The 16,200-nt window shown below is 45.4% G+C and overlaps 1 protein-coding gene across 1 annotated transcript in view; it reads right to left on the bottom strand.

The window, feature by feature from the left end:
- Nucleotides 1–14,354, bottom strand: part of PHLPP2 (PH domain and leucine rich repeat protein phosphatase 2) — a 31,884-nt gene extending 17,530 nt beyond the window's left edge. Inside the window, exons 1-6 of the mRNA XM_054078401.1 lie at nt 14,219–14,354; nt 12,842–13,080; nt 6,790–6,923; nt 5,438–5,628; nt 4,893–5,018; nt 3,565–3,719 (exon numbers count right to left, since the gene is read on the bottom strand). Of these exons, the coding sequence (XP_053934376.1) occupies nt 3,565–3,719; nt 4,893–5,018; nt 5,438–5,628; nt 6,790–6,923; nt 12,842–13,080; nt 14,219–14,335 (962 nt within the window). The 5' untranslated portion in view covers nt 14,336–14,354. The remainder of the gene's footprint in view (nt 1–3,564; nt 3,720–4,892; nt 5,019–5,437; nt 5,629–6,789; nt 6,924–12,841; nt 13,081–14,218) is intronic.
- Nucleotides 14,355–16,200: the final 1,846 nt, after the last annotated feature.

The following is a 16,200-nucleotide window of genomic DNA, read 5'->3' as shown; positions in this document are numbered from 1 at the left end:
ACTGCAACAATTCTGAGAATAAAACAGAAAAGGGGAATGCCCTTTCCAAGATAAGCACAACAGAAGGCCTAGCAGAGCTGTGAAAGGGAAAACCAGGAAAGCATGACTTCATGCTGGGAAGCACCCACAGGCCCTGGGAAGAGATTCCATGAACTTGCTTGGCAGACCATGGGTACAGCCACGCAAGTGCTGACACAGCCCTCGGTCACTCAGGTCCTACCCAAGCTCAACAGATGATTGCCTTTTCCTGCTCTTTCTATCCCTGTGCTGGGGCCAGAATGAAGAAATTGAGCATGGGCTGGGGCAACATGTAAGAGGTTCCTCAAAGAGTTCCCACCTCTCTCTACAGGAAACAAAAGCATTTTTTTCCAAGAAATAACATCCCCATCCCAAATCGCCACCATCAGAAATCAACTCAGTGGATAATTAAGATCATACTTTCATGAGACAATCGCAAATCTAATGCAATGTACCAGAGAATTACTTCTTGGAAACATATAATTCATTCATCTGCTTTATCCACCATACTTTTTGCTAAGTAATGGTGAATAACTCTTATTCTGAAGCAAATGCTTTAACATAGGTAACAAAAACGAGGTAAATTAGCCTGAAGGATAACATCACTTCTAGTTTGAGATGTCTTGAAGTATAACACTGAAAGGCTTTGATTTTTTTCCTTCTTATAGCGAGTCCTTTTTCAGATTCAGAATACTTGGAATGAGCTATGTGGAAACTGTGTATTATATTTCTCCATTCTGCTTTACAATCTTTGCAGTGGGGGGTTGGGTTTTTTTAAAAGAGGGAGCATATCTGGACACAGGTGGTTTGGTTTGAGAAAGCTCCCTCTCCTATAAATAACTGCCTGGGTATTTTACGGTTGCTGCAGCCACAAACAGATTCTCTTGTAAGGCAACTGAAAGCCAAAGAGAAAGATGCTGCATTGGCAATAGCACTCCAAAAGGGAACGTATTGTGTGATGCAAAGATCTAACGATGACATAAAAATCAGAAATTTGTACACAGAACTTCACAACAATAACAGAAAAAAAGGAAACAATAAGGATAAACCTATAGATTTGAACTTTTCTCATTAATTGGTTCAACTTTAAGAGATTTAGGACAGATTGCAGTTCTCAGGTTTAGGAATCTAAAAATGCTTTAATGAGATTGCTTTCTCTGGAGTTCCACAATGGCTTTTTCTATGGCACCTGTCCTTAACACCAAGCAGCTCTTTCTCTGTCATTAGCAGAGCATGGTGAGAAGCTGCCCCAGAGAAATGGCATTTAAATGCAGCAGCATAACCAATTTTTAGAATTCATCCCTCCGCAACAGTATCAAAGCAAATACAAAAGAGGCATCAAAGTTTCCGAAAGCTGGAGGGAAACTGCTATGCGACACAGCTCGGTCTGAGACTCCTCGAGCAGACTGTCATATTCAACAGAAAGGACAATACTCAAAAGCCTTTTGAGTTCTCTTTCTATTCTCCTTCTCCTTGCCCCAATATTCTCACGCTGTAGGGATGTAGGGACGGAATGCAAACCCATCTCTCGTTCAAGTTGTAGACATGAGCCATGATTATAGAGAATACGGATCCTGAAATCGTTATGACTCTTCAGGTTTGGTGTGTGCTCTCACAGGGCACACTGCGATTACAGCAGAGAGGAATGGAAACAGAGCAACAAATCCTCAGTGGGACGGCCAGCCTCTGTTCAACGGCTCAAGCTGCTGCTGGCCTGAAATATTCCCAGTCTAACACAACATCCTGCTCTGCTGCCAAAGCATTCCAGTACAACTCTGTATCAGCTAGCCAGGATGGCGATAGCAGACATGCATATGTATACACATGCATATGCACACACATACACGCTTATCAGTGAAGATCAGACTCGATAACGTTTTCCAGAAAAGGGAGATACTGAAAGGCAGTGCGTTACAGAAAAAATAAGCTAAGAGACGTAACAAACCAGGTGGCGTTATTTAATTTCCTTTGCTTAACATTTCCCTTTCAGTTAATTATTTTTGTTCCACTATTATAGTTACAGCTAATTAGACTCCGAAAGCTTCAAAGATTTCCTCAGAGGAAGAGGTCTCATCATTACAAAAACTTCTGCAGTTCAGAATTGGCAGCCTCTAGGCACTGGTAACACCTACTGCAAAGTGAGCCACTTTCTTTATTGGGGGCTGCGACCTGATAAACATCCTAAAAACCTCAGAAAGAAAGTCTTTTCCAAAGGCAATGAGCAGCCTTACATGGGCTACCTAACGCTACCTGTTTATTCAAGATTGTGTGAAGTGAGGGCTTCTTTTATTTGTTTGAGGATTTCAGCTTCATCAGATATAGTAGAGTTTCTGACATGTCAGATTTCTTGTTGCCTACATGCAAGGTCAAAAGAAATGTCAACCCCTTTGCTGATCCTGTGAACCAAGGATACTGCATTTTAGCAAATAAAGTTCTGATATGGTTTTCAACATCATACAGCGTATGCAAAGAGAGAAGCAGAAAGCAAAATCTTGCACTGTTTTAAGCAGCTTTTCCAATAACAGAAACTATTACACCTCGGCAGTTAGAGAACACTTGGAAAACAAGTCTGGAATTAAACCAAAACCAGACTAGACTCTGGTTCTCAAACTGCAAAGAATTCCCTCAGGTGAGCAACTTTTTCCCCTGTATGTTCTCATGGATACCTAGGTGTATCATTACACTGTAGGATGAAAAATGAAATAACCTAATAATAGGCATCTAGAGAAACAAACCAAAACCGAACCGCAATGAAAAAATCCAAACCAAACAAAAAAAAATGCGGTTTTGCAAACGTTCTCCACACATTTTTCTTAAGGCACAATGTATTCCAAACACAGAGTCATTTGACAATATTACTGCAGTCTTCCTAGCAGCTTTGGAAATTCATACAGCAATGCTTTTGAGCCTGGCTAGCAGAGACATCACCAGACTAACCTCCCTCTCCATTTTTATGGTTTTCAGGAATCAATTTAAAAATCTTTTGGTAGGATCCCTTTGCTTACCTAAGATGACTCCATCATGTATCCATACCATGACACAATTGCCACTCTCTTAAAAGCAGAGCTACAAGTTCCCAAAGCAAAGCTGGAGTCTCACGAGCTCTCTGCCAGTTCCAAAAGCAGAGTACCATTAAGAACTTGCCAAAAACGGCATTTTCAGATCTGCACTTCTTCCAACAAACACTTATCCACAACAGCAGCATTATGCTTTCCCTCACCTTTTATTTTATACCCCAAAACGTTCTCTCTTTAGCAAGTAGCCTTATATTACTATTGCATCTTGTCCATACACACAGCGTATCGCTCCACAAGGGTCATTTCAGATCAAACTTAGTACCAAGAATCTGTGAAAGGGAGTTCACGAATATTGTAGATCGTTGGACGTTTAAACCTGCCTGCGCTGCTCAGTTCTGCTTCCTACCTCCTTCATTTGTTAGAGCTTCTTGAAGATCGATATTTTTATCACCCTATGAGAATGGGCAACACGTCCCACCCCCTCTTTGTCCCTGGATGCACATCTCAAGAAAAATAATTCTTTGCAGACCTGCAAAGAGAGTCAAGGCTTCCTGGTCCACTTGATCTCATAAAATTGTGTCGTAGGTTGAGGTAGATGATGTCTTGACTGTAGAAGAGGTGCTCAGGTACTTCCTCAAGGCTGTAGCATGAAAGATCAACCATGCTAAGACGCATAGACACAACCTAAAAAGGAGAAGTAAGAGCTGTGCAATGATTTTTCTCTGGTAGTCTAACAGAAGGAGCAAGCAGTAACCAATTTGTACAAACATAAAAGAACCCCCTTGTATCTACCAGGCGGAGTCCACACAGGAAACTGAGCCCATAGCATGTAGTTTATGCTCTTTGCTACTGTTGTTTCTGCAACCCCCCTGACAAGGATGCATGTCTAGATACCGACTGGGACACACAGAAAGCCCTATTCTGCACGTGCAATGGGCGCTGCCTAGAAGCTGGACTGTAAGAGCCAACCTAATGGAGAAAACCATCTTTCTGGCTGCGGAAAATGCTGAAAAAGCATAATCTCCGAGTGCCTTACGAAGCTGGAAGCAATTGACTTGCCAGTTCAGTCCTTTAAGATTTACAGAACCCCTGCTTGGCTTAGCTACTTCTTCTGACTTTCTTCTGTTAGCCTATTCAGGGTATAATATTGGAAACATAACCTGTTGTGATGAAAAAGCACCATAAATTACGGTTTTGCAACATTTCATAAAGACCTTGCAAATACTAGATCTCCTTCCATTAAGTATGCTTCATTTCAAGGTCTTTGGTGCTTTATTCCAGGTTTTATGACCTGCTTTATCCAGAACTCATTTCATATTTTATAATATTACACAAGGTCAAAGTGTAGCTCAGCATTAAGCTATCACCATCTAATTGTACTTTGGATGCATCTAATTGTAGGTGGAATAAGGATGCAGCTCTGAACAAACTACACTTCCTTCGCTGACCTATGATCTCTGCGCTGACTCAAACCTATCAGAGCAGCTCCACGGCAGTCCAGGCCATGGTTTAGGCAGATTCAAGCTTGGCAACGGGTGCAATTCATGGCTGTAAAGTCAGCCAGTCCCTGGATTTTGCTCAAACGACCTGTGATAGCTACTTCTAATAGGTGCAGCGGGGCTGTAAAACACACAGAACTACCACTCAACGTTGTTGCAGAGGTAGAGAGAAAAGAGAAGGCTAAAAGAAAACCTCTGTAGACCTGAGCACGTAAGAAAAGAAGAAAGCTGGAAAGCGGCCTGAGTACTTTCTCCAGCATCCCAGCATCCATCTCTGCCTGCACACCAATCCTGTGTCAGAACACCCTTGCTATGCCTGTACCCACCACCCAGACCACTGCAGTCTCCAGGGCCTCACCGTGGACGCCTGTCGGTGCCACCGCTGGCACTCCGCCAGTGTTTCAAAGGAAACATGGTATGTTTGAGCTTGTGCTCCAGCAGATGTGAAAGCAAGCGTGTACTGCCGGCGTTTCATCTCTTCCACCTGCAAAGGGAGAATTGAAAACAAAAGTCTGCCTGAACTCCAGCACTTGTGATGGGTCTGAAGTGTAGGGTGAGGTATTACCCACTATCAATAACTTTATATCTGGCTAAAAACACAGTTGTAAAGTTACTGGAGAGAAACACAGAAATAAATCCTCCTTAACATCCTTCTGCTGAAGTACTAACTTCCAGAATGCCCATTCCCAACACTGGCTGCTCATAGGAAAGCAGAACTTGTGTCTCTTCGTTTTATCAGCCTACTACCAAAGCAGAGCAAGTAGAATGGAGCTGCATAACTCTGCACATGTTAATGCAGTAATTTGTTACAAAAGCCTAGATTAACCTCTTGTGGGTAATACCTATCATTATAATCCCTTCTTCCTTTCTAAGCCACAGGAAGCTAAGCAAAAAAAGTCTTACCTTCCCTCCAACGAGAGGCAAGATGTGCATCTTCCCCGTGTGGCTGTCCTTGACAGAGGACACGATGAGGCACGTACCACAGAGAATCACCAAGCGCTCTGCCCACTTGTGCAACTGGGTCTTTCCTTTGCGTACGTTATAGACTCCAGAGAGCAGGATGCGATCTAACTGTTCCACTTGACATGGCTTTTCTGAAGAAAAAGAAGACATGAGTGTTTACTTTCCACTTGTTCTCTATCCTCAGCTGTGAGTACAAACAGCAACGCAGCTGTAACACGCAAAATCAGTTACTGTAAAGACAACACCAAATTGCTTACTTTTCTCTCAGAAGTTCTCACGGCCCTGTGCTTGATGCTTCCCCTCCTTCCAGCTGAGGTAACTTCTAACTCCCAACCCTACTCCTTGCCCTATAAATCCAGATTGTATGCATGTCGTACTCCCATCTCCATTCCACACCTACACTGTCTTGCCCATTCTGCACGTGGCTCCCAGGCAGAGGGGTTTGTCTCAGGTAAAGGGGTGGAGAAACCGATTTCTCATGATACCATTTTTTAACACTGAACAAAGAAGTGATGGCTGGCACCTTAGGCTGCTCAGCTCCACTATGCAAGGACAATTTTTCATTAAAAGCACTTTGATTTTTTTAATTCTGAAATGCAAAAAGTACTTACAAGTATTTAAAAGTAGTGAAATAATTGCAATATCAGCTTTCCACCCCCTTATTTCTTTTATATTTACTCTTCACTTCAGCGAATTCCTTTTCCGACACCTACCACCATACGCCAACGGGTCTACGACTGCCGTTCTGTTGCTCCTTAGGCACATGGTATCCTGCTCAAACTGATTCAATTGGCCAGTCAAAAGTCTTGCTTCTAAAACAAAATGCACTGGGTTTCTAATGGCAGCTGCATTATTAACAACCAGCCGACACTTTCACTCTCTATTTACAGGCTGTGAGGGTATTTCATGAGGGCCTTTCTTGCCTGTATCCTTACACGCTGTGGAAATGCCACCTTCAGGCACAGCTAGACTGACCTGCAGGACGTTTCTGATCCCATTAGGAACTCTAAGGCATCTGTTATAACACTGGAAACTAACAGAGCAATCTTGTGTCTTCCCATGGAGATGTCTACGTCAAACCATAGACAGGATCAAGAGAACTACAGAACTGTGGGGTTTCCCCCATTAAACTTGAAAACTCCTTATTTTAAGAAATGCTTACTGGTACTCTGGGTGTTTGATGTAACCATCTATAAACCAGACAGGTCAAAGACTTGGGCTTCAGCTGAGTTCCACCTCATAGTTAAAGCCACAGGAACAGCAACGGCACACGCACACCCCCCATTTCTTACCACTGTAAAAGCGAATCATACAGCTGAGATCAGAGTTTGCTGCCTCCTCCTGCATTCTGACAGGATCATCAAAACCCAAGCCAGCCAAGTAGTCATACACAATCTGAAGGGGTTTTTCTGTGGGCTCCAACCTCCTGTCAAAACATACAAGAAAGCGGTGTGAGAACACAAAGATTAAACCAGTCCCATTGCAGCTGAAGTATAAGGAATACTGACATACTGGAGGTTCTGCTCTTCTGAAAAGGATGCGTCCTTGGGGTCTGTGCTTCCTGCTTGTCAGGTAGCACGTAAGAACTGTAGTGCCCGAAGAATTACATCGCAGAGGGAAAACAGAGAGGAAAAGCAATAGGCATAAACTATACAGTCCATAGTGATGGCTTCCATTCCACGACACTAAGGAGTACCAGGATGAAACAGTGACAAAACCCCAAAACAGAAATCCTGCACAGACAGCAGATGCCAAATAACTAAAAAAACCCCATGTTTAATGACTGAAAAAACCCTCTACTTAAATTTCTCTTCCAAATGCAGCTGGGAGCAAAGCATGTGAGAACCCTCTTGAAGAATAACTTCTAAAAAGAAAGGAAAAAAAGAGACATACCACTCTCTCTAGGTCTCTTCAGCACAAGATTCTCATGCTCTGGCAAACTAACTCAAATGGTACATTTAAAGGAAAGACGTTTTTAGAACTACAACACAACATAAGGATTCAGTGGCAAACCTGAAAAAATGGCAATAAGAGAAAGTTCTCTTGAAACATCAGATTTACTATATTCAAAACAGAAAAGGTGTTTTCTGATCCTCTCCTCTCACTTCTTCCAGTGATGCTAAACTGTTATTTTCTGCAATAAAAATAACAGTTTCTCACTCAAAGGTTTTACTTTAAGAAAGAAACAATCTTAGTGTTAAAGATTTAGAACCGAAAAAGAAAGACGGAAGTTAAAACAAATTCCTCCAGTGGTTCACTCATTATCCACCATTAAAAATCCTCATTTTAACCTAAACATGCCTAGCTTCAGATTATGGTTTCTGGACCTCAAGTTACCACCTAGTCTTTAAACAGGTGTTTATAAATCATGAGTCTAACCACTTCAAACTTCCTTCTGAACATGAGGCTCAATGTGCTTATAATATTTTCTTGCAATAGGGTGCAAGTACTCTGACTCAAAATAACTTTTACCCCTTTTAGCTTATGTTCTGTAAGCGCTCACACCGACTACACAAATCCGTATAGACTTCTTGGTTCTACACAACAATATTTATATTCCTGGATCAAATCTGCTCCAGACTATTTGGCACATTCGTTCATGTCCCTTCAATCCACAAGTCCTCCTGAATGGCAGTTTTTGCAAGTTATAGCCGCCTTCCTCACCTTTTTAGTATTTAGTACACTTGGCTTTTACATAAATATATCCAGTAAAATTGAAAAGCAGTGTTTTCCAGAGAAAACTGTAGATAAACCACCTAGACTAACCTGCTGCACTGACTCATCGCTCCCATCCTTCCTTCCCATCCGTGCCTTCCTAAGTTGTTACCTTTTTAGCCACAGACTAATAACAGAACAACTGAACACTGCGAGTTTGCCTTCCTTCATGCAGACGTACACCAACCCCACGTCCAAAAATATGCGTACACTGAATAAGTTTCCAATTTGTAAGCTATCTGCCAATGAGTTTTACTGTTTTGTGTGCTGCTTTTTCATCAATTACATCAGAACACAGAATCACGGGATGGTTTGGGTTGGAAGGGACCTTTAGAGGTCATCCTGTCCAACCCCCCTGGACAGCCTCAACTCGATCGGGTTGCTCAGAGCCCCGTCCAGCATCACACACTGCAACAAATGACTAAAGCCTTTGGTGACTGAGGTTGATATTTCAAAGCATCAAGATCAAGTTTGTTTGGTAAGACCTGTTTTCTACTAAACTTTGTTGACTTGCATACATCATTTCTACTGCATGTCTTAACGTGAAATATTTATTACTGTATGTACCAAACCTTTCAGCTTCTTCTCAGCTGAGGAACAAAAATATTTCTGATTCTTTTAGCGATTATACTACAGTATTCCACTGTTACTGACAGCTTGACAACTGCTGTAATAATCTTATAATCAAGGCAGGATTGATTTCATAAGGTATGCACCGTTCACAAGTATCCAGTCATCCAAACTTCCTTTGCAGTCAACAGGACACACCTCAAGAACTAAAATGACCTCATGTATTTCAAGCACATACATTGCAACTCTTTCACTTCACAGGCAGGACCTCTGGATCAGGATTACTCTCAAAGTTACCATCCAAACCACAAAGTTTCTAGCCTGAAAAGATAACGCAGTTGATATATAGCTGAGCGAGAAAAACAGTTCCTACCGCTCAGTGTTCGCTAAGCCTGATCAGGGAAACTTTGCTTCCTCCTTTTTTTGTTTTACACATAAATACATTAGCTCGCTTGCCAGGAGATGTATATGAAATAACCCTCTTCTTCTTGCTTCAGAAATTGTCTCTTGGAGCTTCTGCTGACTAATAAAGGGATGTCAGGTCTGGCAGACTCTAGTCAGCCCTAAACAAAATCAGAAAGTCATTGGCGAATTTCAACTCATAAATAGGCTTTATTTAACAGAAAAAGGAAGACAACCTTGATCAGTAGCTTCAAATCCACCCAAAAGATCACGCCCTGACAAAGCTGGTTTGCTTGGAAATCTGTTCTTATTCCTTCCTCAAACGGACTGGTAGGATTTAGATTTTAATTCATGAAATATCAGCTGCCTTAAGCAATAGAAAGCACTGTCCAATATTTGCTGCTGGTCATAATTTGTGACTGATTTTGAGGAGTTATTTTAATTTCATGAAGATTCCAATATGACCAAAAGCAACGTCAAAGACAGTAATTTGATACTCGCTGTAAGGAAAACCGCAGTCCAGAATGAGAATTCAAACAGTGCTGACCAGCACCACCATCAACCACTCTGACACCACTCATCTTCTTGGAACACCTGGAAAAAGATCCCAGTCCAGCTAAGATGGAGTACTTTGTATAATCAGCATGAAAAGCTGATTTATTAAATGGTTTCTCTTTTCTTGCTTTGCAAGATGGACATGGGACAAGGGAATGGTTCAAAAGAGTGTAAACGCTGTTGATGCTTCTCTCTCTGCAGAGATTTCTTCCGATCAAATGCAGGCTCCCAGCTTTTTTTTTAGACCTTCTGTCGAGAAGCTTAGAGCCAAGAACTTCTACAAATACGAAACTGAGGTTCAAAACCTTCAAAAGAGCTTTCTGAGGTAATCTTGGAAATGACAAACCTGCATATGTCTCCCATAACAGGCAAGCTACTAGAACTGCAACAAATAATAGATTGCACCAACCAACGCTGACTTCCACCACAGTAAACCTTGATGTGTTCTATACCCTTCAGCACAGAATCCAAGAAGAACATTAGATTTAACTGAATCTCCAAACACTTTGCCCAAGTTTCCCTCGGCTACCTCTAGATTTCAATTCTTCTGCTATTAAAGCCTTATGGTTGCCACAAAATAGCTTTTCCAGCATGTGACCCGGGACTCAAGGACCATAGATGATCAAGTGTCACTCACAAAAAGAACTCTTCAAGTAGTGTCCATCTAGATTTCCCAGCAAAAAAAGCCCAAACCACTCAAACATGACCATTCGGTTGCTGAATGGACGGAGGCGAGCGAAGACGGAGAACACCCTGGCTGTCACAGCAGCTGCTGTTCGACACAAACAGCCCATTATGTCCACATCAGTATCACGTATCAGGTACCGGACACTTCCACCAGGCAGAGAAGAGGCTCCATTAAGCAAAGGTGCAACGGGTAAGGAGACAGAAAAGCCAACAAAAATTAGCAGCGGTTCCACAACTGCGCCAGCAGCAGCTCTTGTGCATAAGCAACAGTGGAGTTTCCACATCTTTGTAGCTTAAATTTTTGTTGTGAGGGGTGTCCATGCCAAAGAAAGTATCCACATCACATTTGTTTAATCCTTCCCTCTGCAGGGAAGTATAATTCCTGAATATGAAAGGACGCTGCCGTAAGGCAAGATCCTAGCTAGGAGAAATCTAGAGATCCTTTGAGACACTCTGTGAAGAAAGGGAGATGTAGAATGGTCACGAGGACACCGCTGAATATTTGAAGGGAACACACAAAAAAGGTTTCTGTTATTCCTCTATTTACTGTCCAGCTTTCAGTACTCTGAGTCAGGTGGCAAAGCAATCTTTACCACACTCAGCTTCTGGCAGAGAGTCACCCACTGACATTAGAAGGGTGGGAGAATCCAGAAGTTGTTTGGAGACAAACATACCCACAGTAAAATGCAATCAGATGCTTAACAGAGTAATTTGTATTCACAAACACGTTATTATTAAAGCAATCAGCAAACTTTGTTCAGGGAAGAAATGATCTCAACAGTTCACGGGGATATCTGTCATCTTCCTGTGGAAGAGCAAGCAGGTTCCACTCAGGCCTTCTTCCTCTTACAACAGAGACGCTGCTGAAGCAATACTGGTAACTCCCATTTTCCTATCGAGAACATCCCCAATGGGAAGCAATCCAGAGATCTTTTCCGTACCAAATACATTCTGAGAATTACAAGGAACAGACATACCGTAATCAAGAACCCTTTGTGAAATTTAAGAGGAAGCTCAACAAAGCGCTAGATAAATCAAGAGGCAATAAGAGTGGAAAGCGAAGGTTTACAACCGGGTACTTGCTTCCAAAATGCTGTTGGCAGGACCAATTTGCTACTCCAGCGCAAAGCCTGTCACAGATCAAAGACAGGCATGGCTTCCTAGCATGAGAAGACACACGGATATTGAACAAACTCAAACGCAAAACCGTTTCAAAAGCTAAAGAAGGTCACAACATTCCTCTCTGAACACATCTTCAAGCTTTACCTAGCCTTTCTCAGGATCTGCAGTAAAGGGTCTGCTTTTCTTTCCAAACGCTGGGAATTCTGCTCACTGTCAGGGTCCAGAACAACCCAATTTCCTTATAATTTCTTTAAGCAATGGAAATTTTCAGCTGCTTTGACGGCTACGTTCAAGTGTCCATCTGTCCTCAGACAGTGGTTCTGTCCCATCTATCCCCGCTTCTGACAACCCAGGCTGGGCAAGGCAAACAGCTCTAACTTTTTTCAACTCAGCTTTACCCACCTCCTGTTCTCCGCATCTCTTGCCACTTGCGCTCTCTCCCTCTACCTGATCGAACGTGAGCTGTGTTTTAATATCTACACACGAGCAACTTATGACTTTCATTTCGCTCAAAACCCCGGTACTAGTCCTGTTCAGCACAGTGTCTCTACTGCTCAGCCTTCACGTAAGGGCACTACAGCAATTCTTTTCCCCTGAGGAGTGGCAACTTTATAACTGAATCCTAAGTCCAGAAGAATCACTGCAGAGTCTAAATCTTAAAGACTTGATGGCAGCCTGTGAACTTCAAGGAGTCCAAAATACACCCACAGCATAAAGTTCATCCACATCACACCCTGAGCTATTTTCAGCCTAAACTGACTGCAGGCATTAAACATATAACCTGATGCTTAAGCCTTCTTTATATAACCTTTACACCACGCTACCTTTCTGTCTACCTTTAATTACTCACCTGGCAACTCTTCTTAGCAAAAAAATTACTGACGCATAAATATTACATGACATAAGCATGAAATTGCCTTACATGTTTCACTGACTCAGAATAACTGTTCGCAGCCTCTCAAAAAGCTTGAGTTTTCCGGTCCACAACGTAGAACATAACAAAGGAGTATGTGAACAGTAGCCTCTGCTTACAAAACGAGAGTGTGTTTCTGGTTGGAGCAGCAGCCAAACCCTCCCAGCTAAAACACCCATGGCTTAACTAAGAGAGGTGTAAAAGGCGAACCAATGCTTCATTTTTATGACTTGCATTACTCCAGGCTGTCTCTAACCGTTACCACCACCTCTATCCGCCCCATATCTGCCCCGCTAACAAAGTCAGGCAAGCAGGGAACAGATCCCTCCAAGGCTAAAACAAATGTTTCTCAGGCAGGTTTATCCCTTTTCAACCCTCACCTGACCAGGTCTCCATGAAGCTGCAAAAAGAGGTTTTCCCTCCCTTCTCCATCGCAGATCTCAGATGCCGGGGTGTCCACCGTACAGAGGACCAAGCGCAAGTCTGAAGAAGCAGCAGAATCTTTTCCATAAACGTATACGCAGCCTCGTCTGACATTCTCCTTCAGCCAGTCCCTCTCACGGGAACCAAACCGACTCCTGTTCAGGCAGCTCCTGCTCCCATTCCGCTTCACATTTCTCTGCAAGGCCCAAACCAGACCATCAGCAGTCACCACTGACCACCCTCCTGCCAACCGGGCCCTGCAGCCCCCTCCGCACGGGCTGCAGGACTGTTAGGGGTACGGCTGGGTACAGGGGGGATGCTCGGGGGGTGGAATCCGGGGGAGTACGGCTGGGCCTCGGCTGTTTGCCCCAGCTGGAGAGGGATGGCCAGGCCCACTGGGTACAGCCGGGGCATTGGGGGATCCATGGGGGGATGCCCAGGGGGCACAGCCGGGTGATACAGCCAGACCTGGGGGGTACGGCGAGGTCCATGGAGGATCCCCAGTAGGGTACGGCTGGGCACAGGGTGGGGATGCCTGGGGGAGTACAGCCAGGACTAGCCAGGGGGGTACCAGGGTGGGTACGGCCGGGCACAGGGGTGAGATGCCCAGGGCAGGGATGCCCGGAGAGGTACAGCCAGGCCTGGGAGGGATGCCCAGGGGAGATGCTGTGGGGTACAGCCGGGCCTGGGGGGGATGACCGGAGGGGTACAGCCAGGACTAGGGGAAGATGGTCAGGGTTGGGATGCCCAGGGGATACAGCCAGGACATGGGGGGTTGCCCCCATGGCAGCCAGGGCTGAGAAGCCCAGGTGGGAAGATGCCTGGGGATACAGCCAAGACCAGGAGGGATGCCCCGGGTGGGCGCAGGGAGACGCCCAAGGGGGGATGCAGTCAGGACCAGGGGGGATGAAGCCAGGACCGGATGGGATGCCCGGGGGATGCAGCCAGGACCAGCAGGGATGGCCAGGGTGGGCACGGGAAGATGTCTAGGGAATGCAGCCAGGACCAGGGGGGATGAAGGCAGGAGATGCAGCCAGGGCCAGGACCAGGAGGGATGCCCGTGGGATTCAGCCAGGACCGGGGGGGATGCCCAGGAGAGATGCAGCCATGGCCGGAGGGATGCCCGGGGGATGCGGCCAGGGGACCAGGAGGGATGCCCGGGGGATGGCGCCAGGGGACCGGGAGGGATGCCCCGGGGATGCAGCCATGGCCGGAGGGATGCCCGGGGGATGCAGCCATGGCCGGGGGCTCCCGCCCGGCAGCCCCGTCCCGTCCCGCCCCGCCAAGGTCGCGGCGGCCCCGCCACCCCCGCTCGGGGCCCGCCCCGTCCTCACCCGCAGCACCCGCACGGCGCCGCGGGGCCCTGCCCGGCCCCCCCGAGCGCTTCCCGCCGCCGCCTCGTCCTCCTCGGGCTCCGGCGGGTCCCGCGGCGCCGGCCCGGCCTCCCCCATGGCCGCGACACCGGGCGGCGGCGGCTCCGCCCCGGAAGCGCGCGGGAAGGGGCGGGGCGGGGGGAGGGCTCCATCGCTCCAATCAGTCGTTGATGCCATCAATTACGGTATAGGGAAAGACCTTTGAGATCAATCGGATTCATAGATTGCATCAGAGACTCATAGGGCCATCACTCCATCAATCCATCGCTCCAATCCATCAATCAATCAATCGCTCCATCAGTCCAATCAATCATAGATTCCATCATTCACTATATTGAAAATGACCTTTGAGATCAATCAGGTTCATAGATTCCATCATAGACTCATAGGGTCCATCACTCCATCAATTAATCGCTCCAATCCATCACTCCATCGCTTCAATCAATTAATCAATCATAGATTCCATCATTCGCTACATTGGAAATGACCTTTGAGATCAGATTCATAGATTGCATCGTAGACTCATAGGGTTCATCACTCCATCAATCCATCAATCAATCAATCACTCCATCAGTCCAATCAATCATAGATTCCATCATTCGCTACATTGGAAATGACCTTTGAGATCAACCAGATTCATAGATTGCATCACAGACTCATAGAGTCCATCACTCCAATCGATCGCTCGATCACTCCAATGAATCACAGATTCCATCATTCGCTACATTGGAAACAACCTTTGAGATCAATGACATTCATAGATTCCACCATAGATTCATAGGTTCCATCACTCCAATCAGTCAATCACTCCATCGCTCCAACCAGTCATAGATTCCATCATTCACTGCAGTGGAAAAGACCTTTGAGATCAATCAGATTCACAGATTCCATTATAGATTCATAAGTTCCATCACTCAATCACAGATCCCATCATTCAATCATTCACTGCATTGGAAAAGACCTTTGATATTCGAGTTCAACCATACCCGTCCACTACTAAACCATATCCCTCAGCACTTCATTTACCTATCTTTTAAACACCTCCAGGGATGGGGACTCCACCACCTCCCTGGGCATTAAGGTTGGAAAAGACCTCTAAGAGCATCGAGTCCAACTGACAGCCCAACACCATTGTGCCTACCCAACCTTGTCCCCAAGTGCCCTGTTTACGTGCCTTTGGAACACCTCCAGGGATGGCGACTCCACCAGCGCCCTGGGCAGCCTGTGCCAACACTTCACCCCTCTTTTGGCAAAGGAATTTTTCCTAATACCCAACCTAAACCTCCCCCGGCATAGCTTGAGGCCATTTCCTCTGCTCCTATCACTCGTTACCTGGGAGAAAAGACCAACACCTGTCTCATCACCACAGTGCTTCCCTGCTGCACCAATTCCCAGCCTTATTTCAAAGTCCAGGCATGCGCTTTCCATATTCCCACTGTTGGCAATATTCACTGTGCCAAACATTTGCAATTCCATTATGTGTTTCCTTTAAGCATTTCCCGCTTTCTTCCTGGTCAGTCCAAGCACCTCACCACGCAGCATCGCAGATCTGCTCCAGGGTACACAGGACATAGCCAGCATTGCCCACCCAGCGCTCCCTGGGCTCAGGCTCCACGCACAGGAGGAACCCCATGAGAAAGCTTTTCAGAGGTGTATCCAGCTCCAGAAACAGGGCCTAGGATAACTGACCACCCGCTGCCGCACAAACTGGCAGTTTCTGATGCCATCCCTGAATTCTCCAGTGCCGGGAGGGCTTTCCTTTTTAAAACCAAGGCAATGACACAGCCCATCTTACCAGCAAGGCTAAAAGTGCTCTTTGGCCCTTCATATGAATTCATGTTGTTAAATCAGGACAGTCACAGGGAAGGCCACCCGGTTCCAACGCTTCCAGGCTGTAGACACAAGCTAAGAAAGCTTTAAAGCAGGTTTTCATTGGGTTTTCC

This window comes from Cuculus canorus, chromosome 13 (assembly GCF_017976375.1).
Source record: "Cuculus canorus isolate bCucCan1 chromosome 13, bCucCan1.pri, whole genome shotgun sequence".
Taxonomy (NCBI): domain Eukaryota; kingdom Metazoa; phylum Chordata; class Aves; order Cuculiformes; family Cuculidae; genus Cuculus; species Cuculus canorus.
Note: the sequence above shows the minus strand (reverse complement) of the source record. Positions and strands in the feature narration are given on the sequence as shown.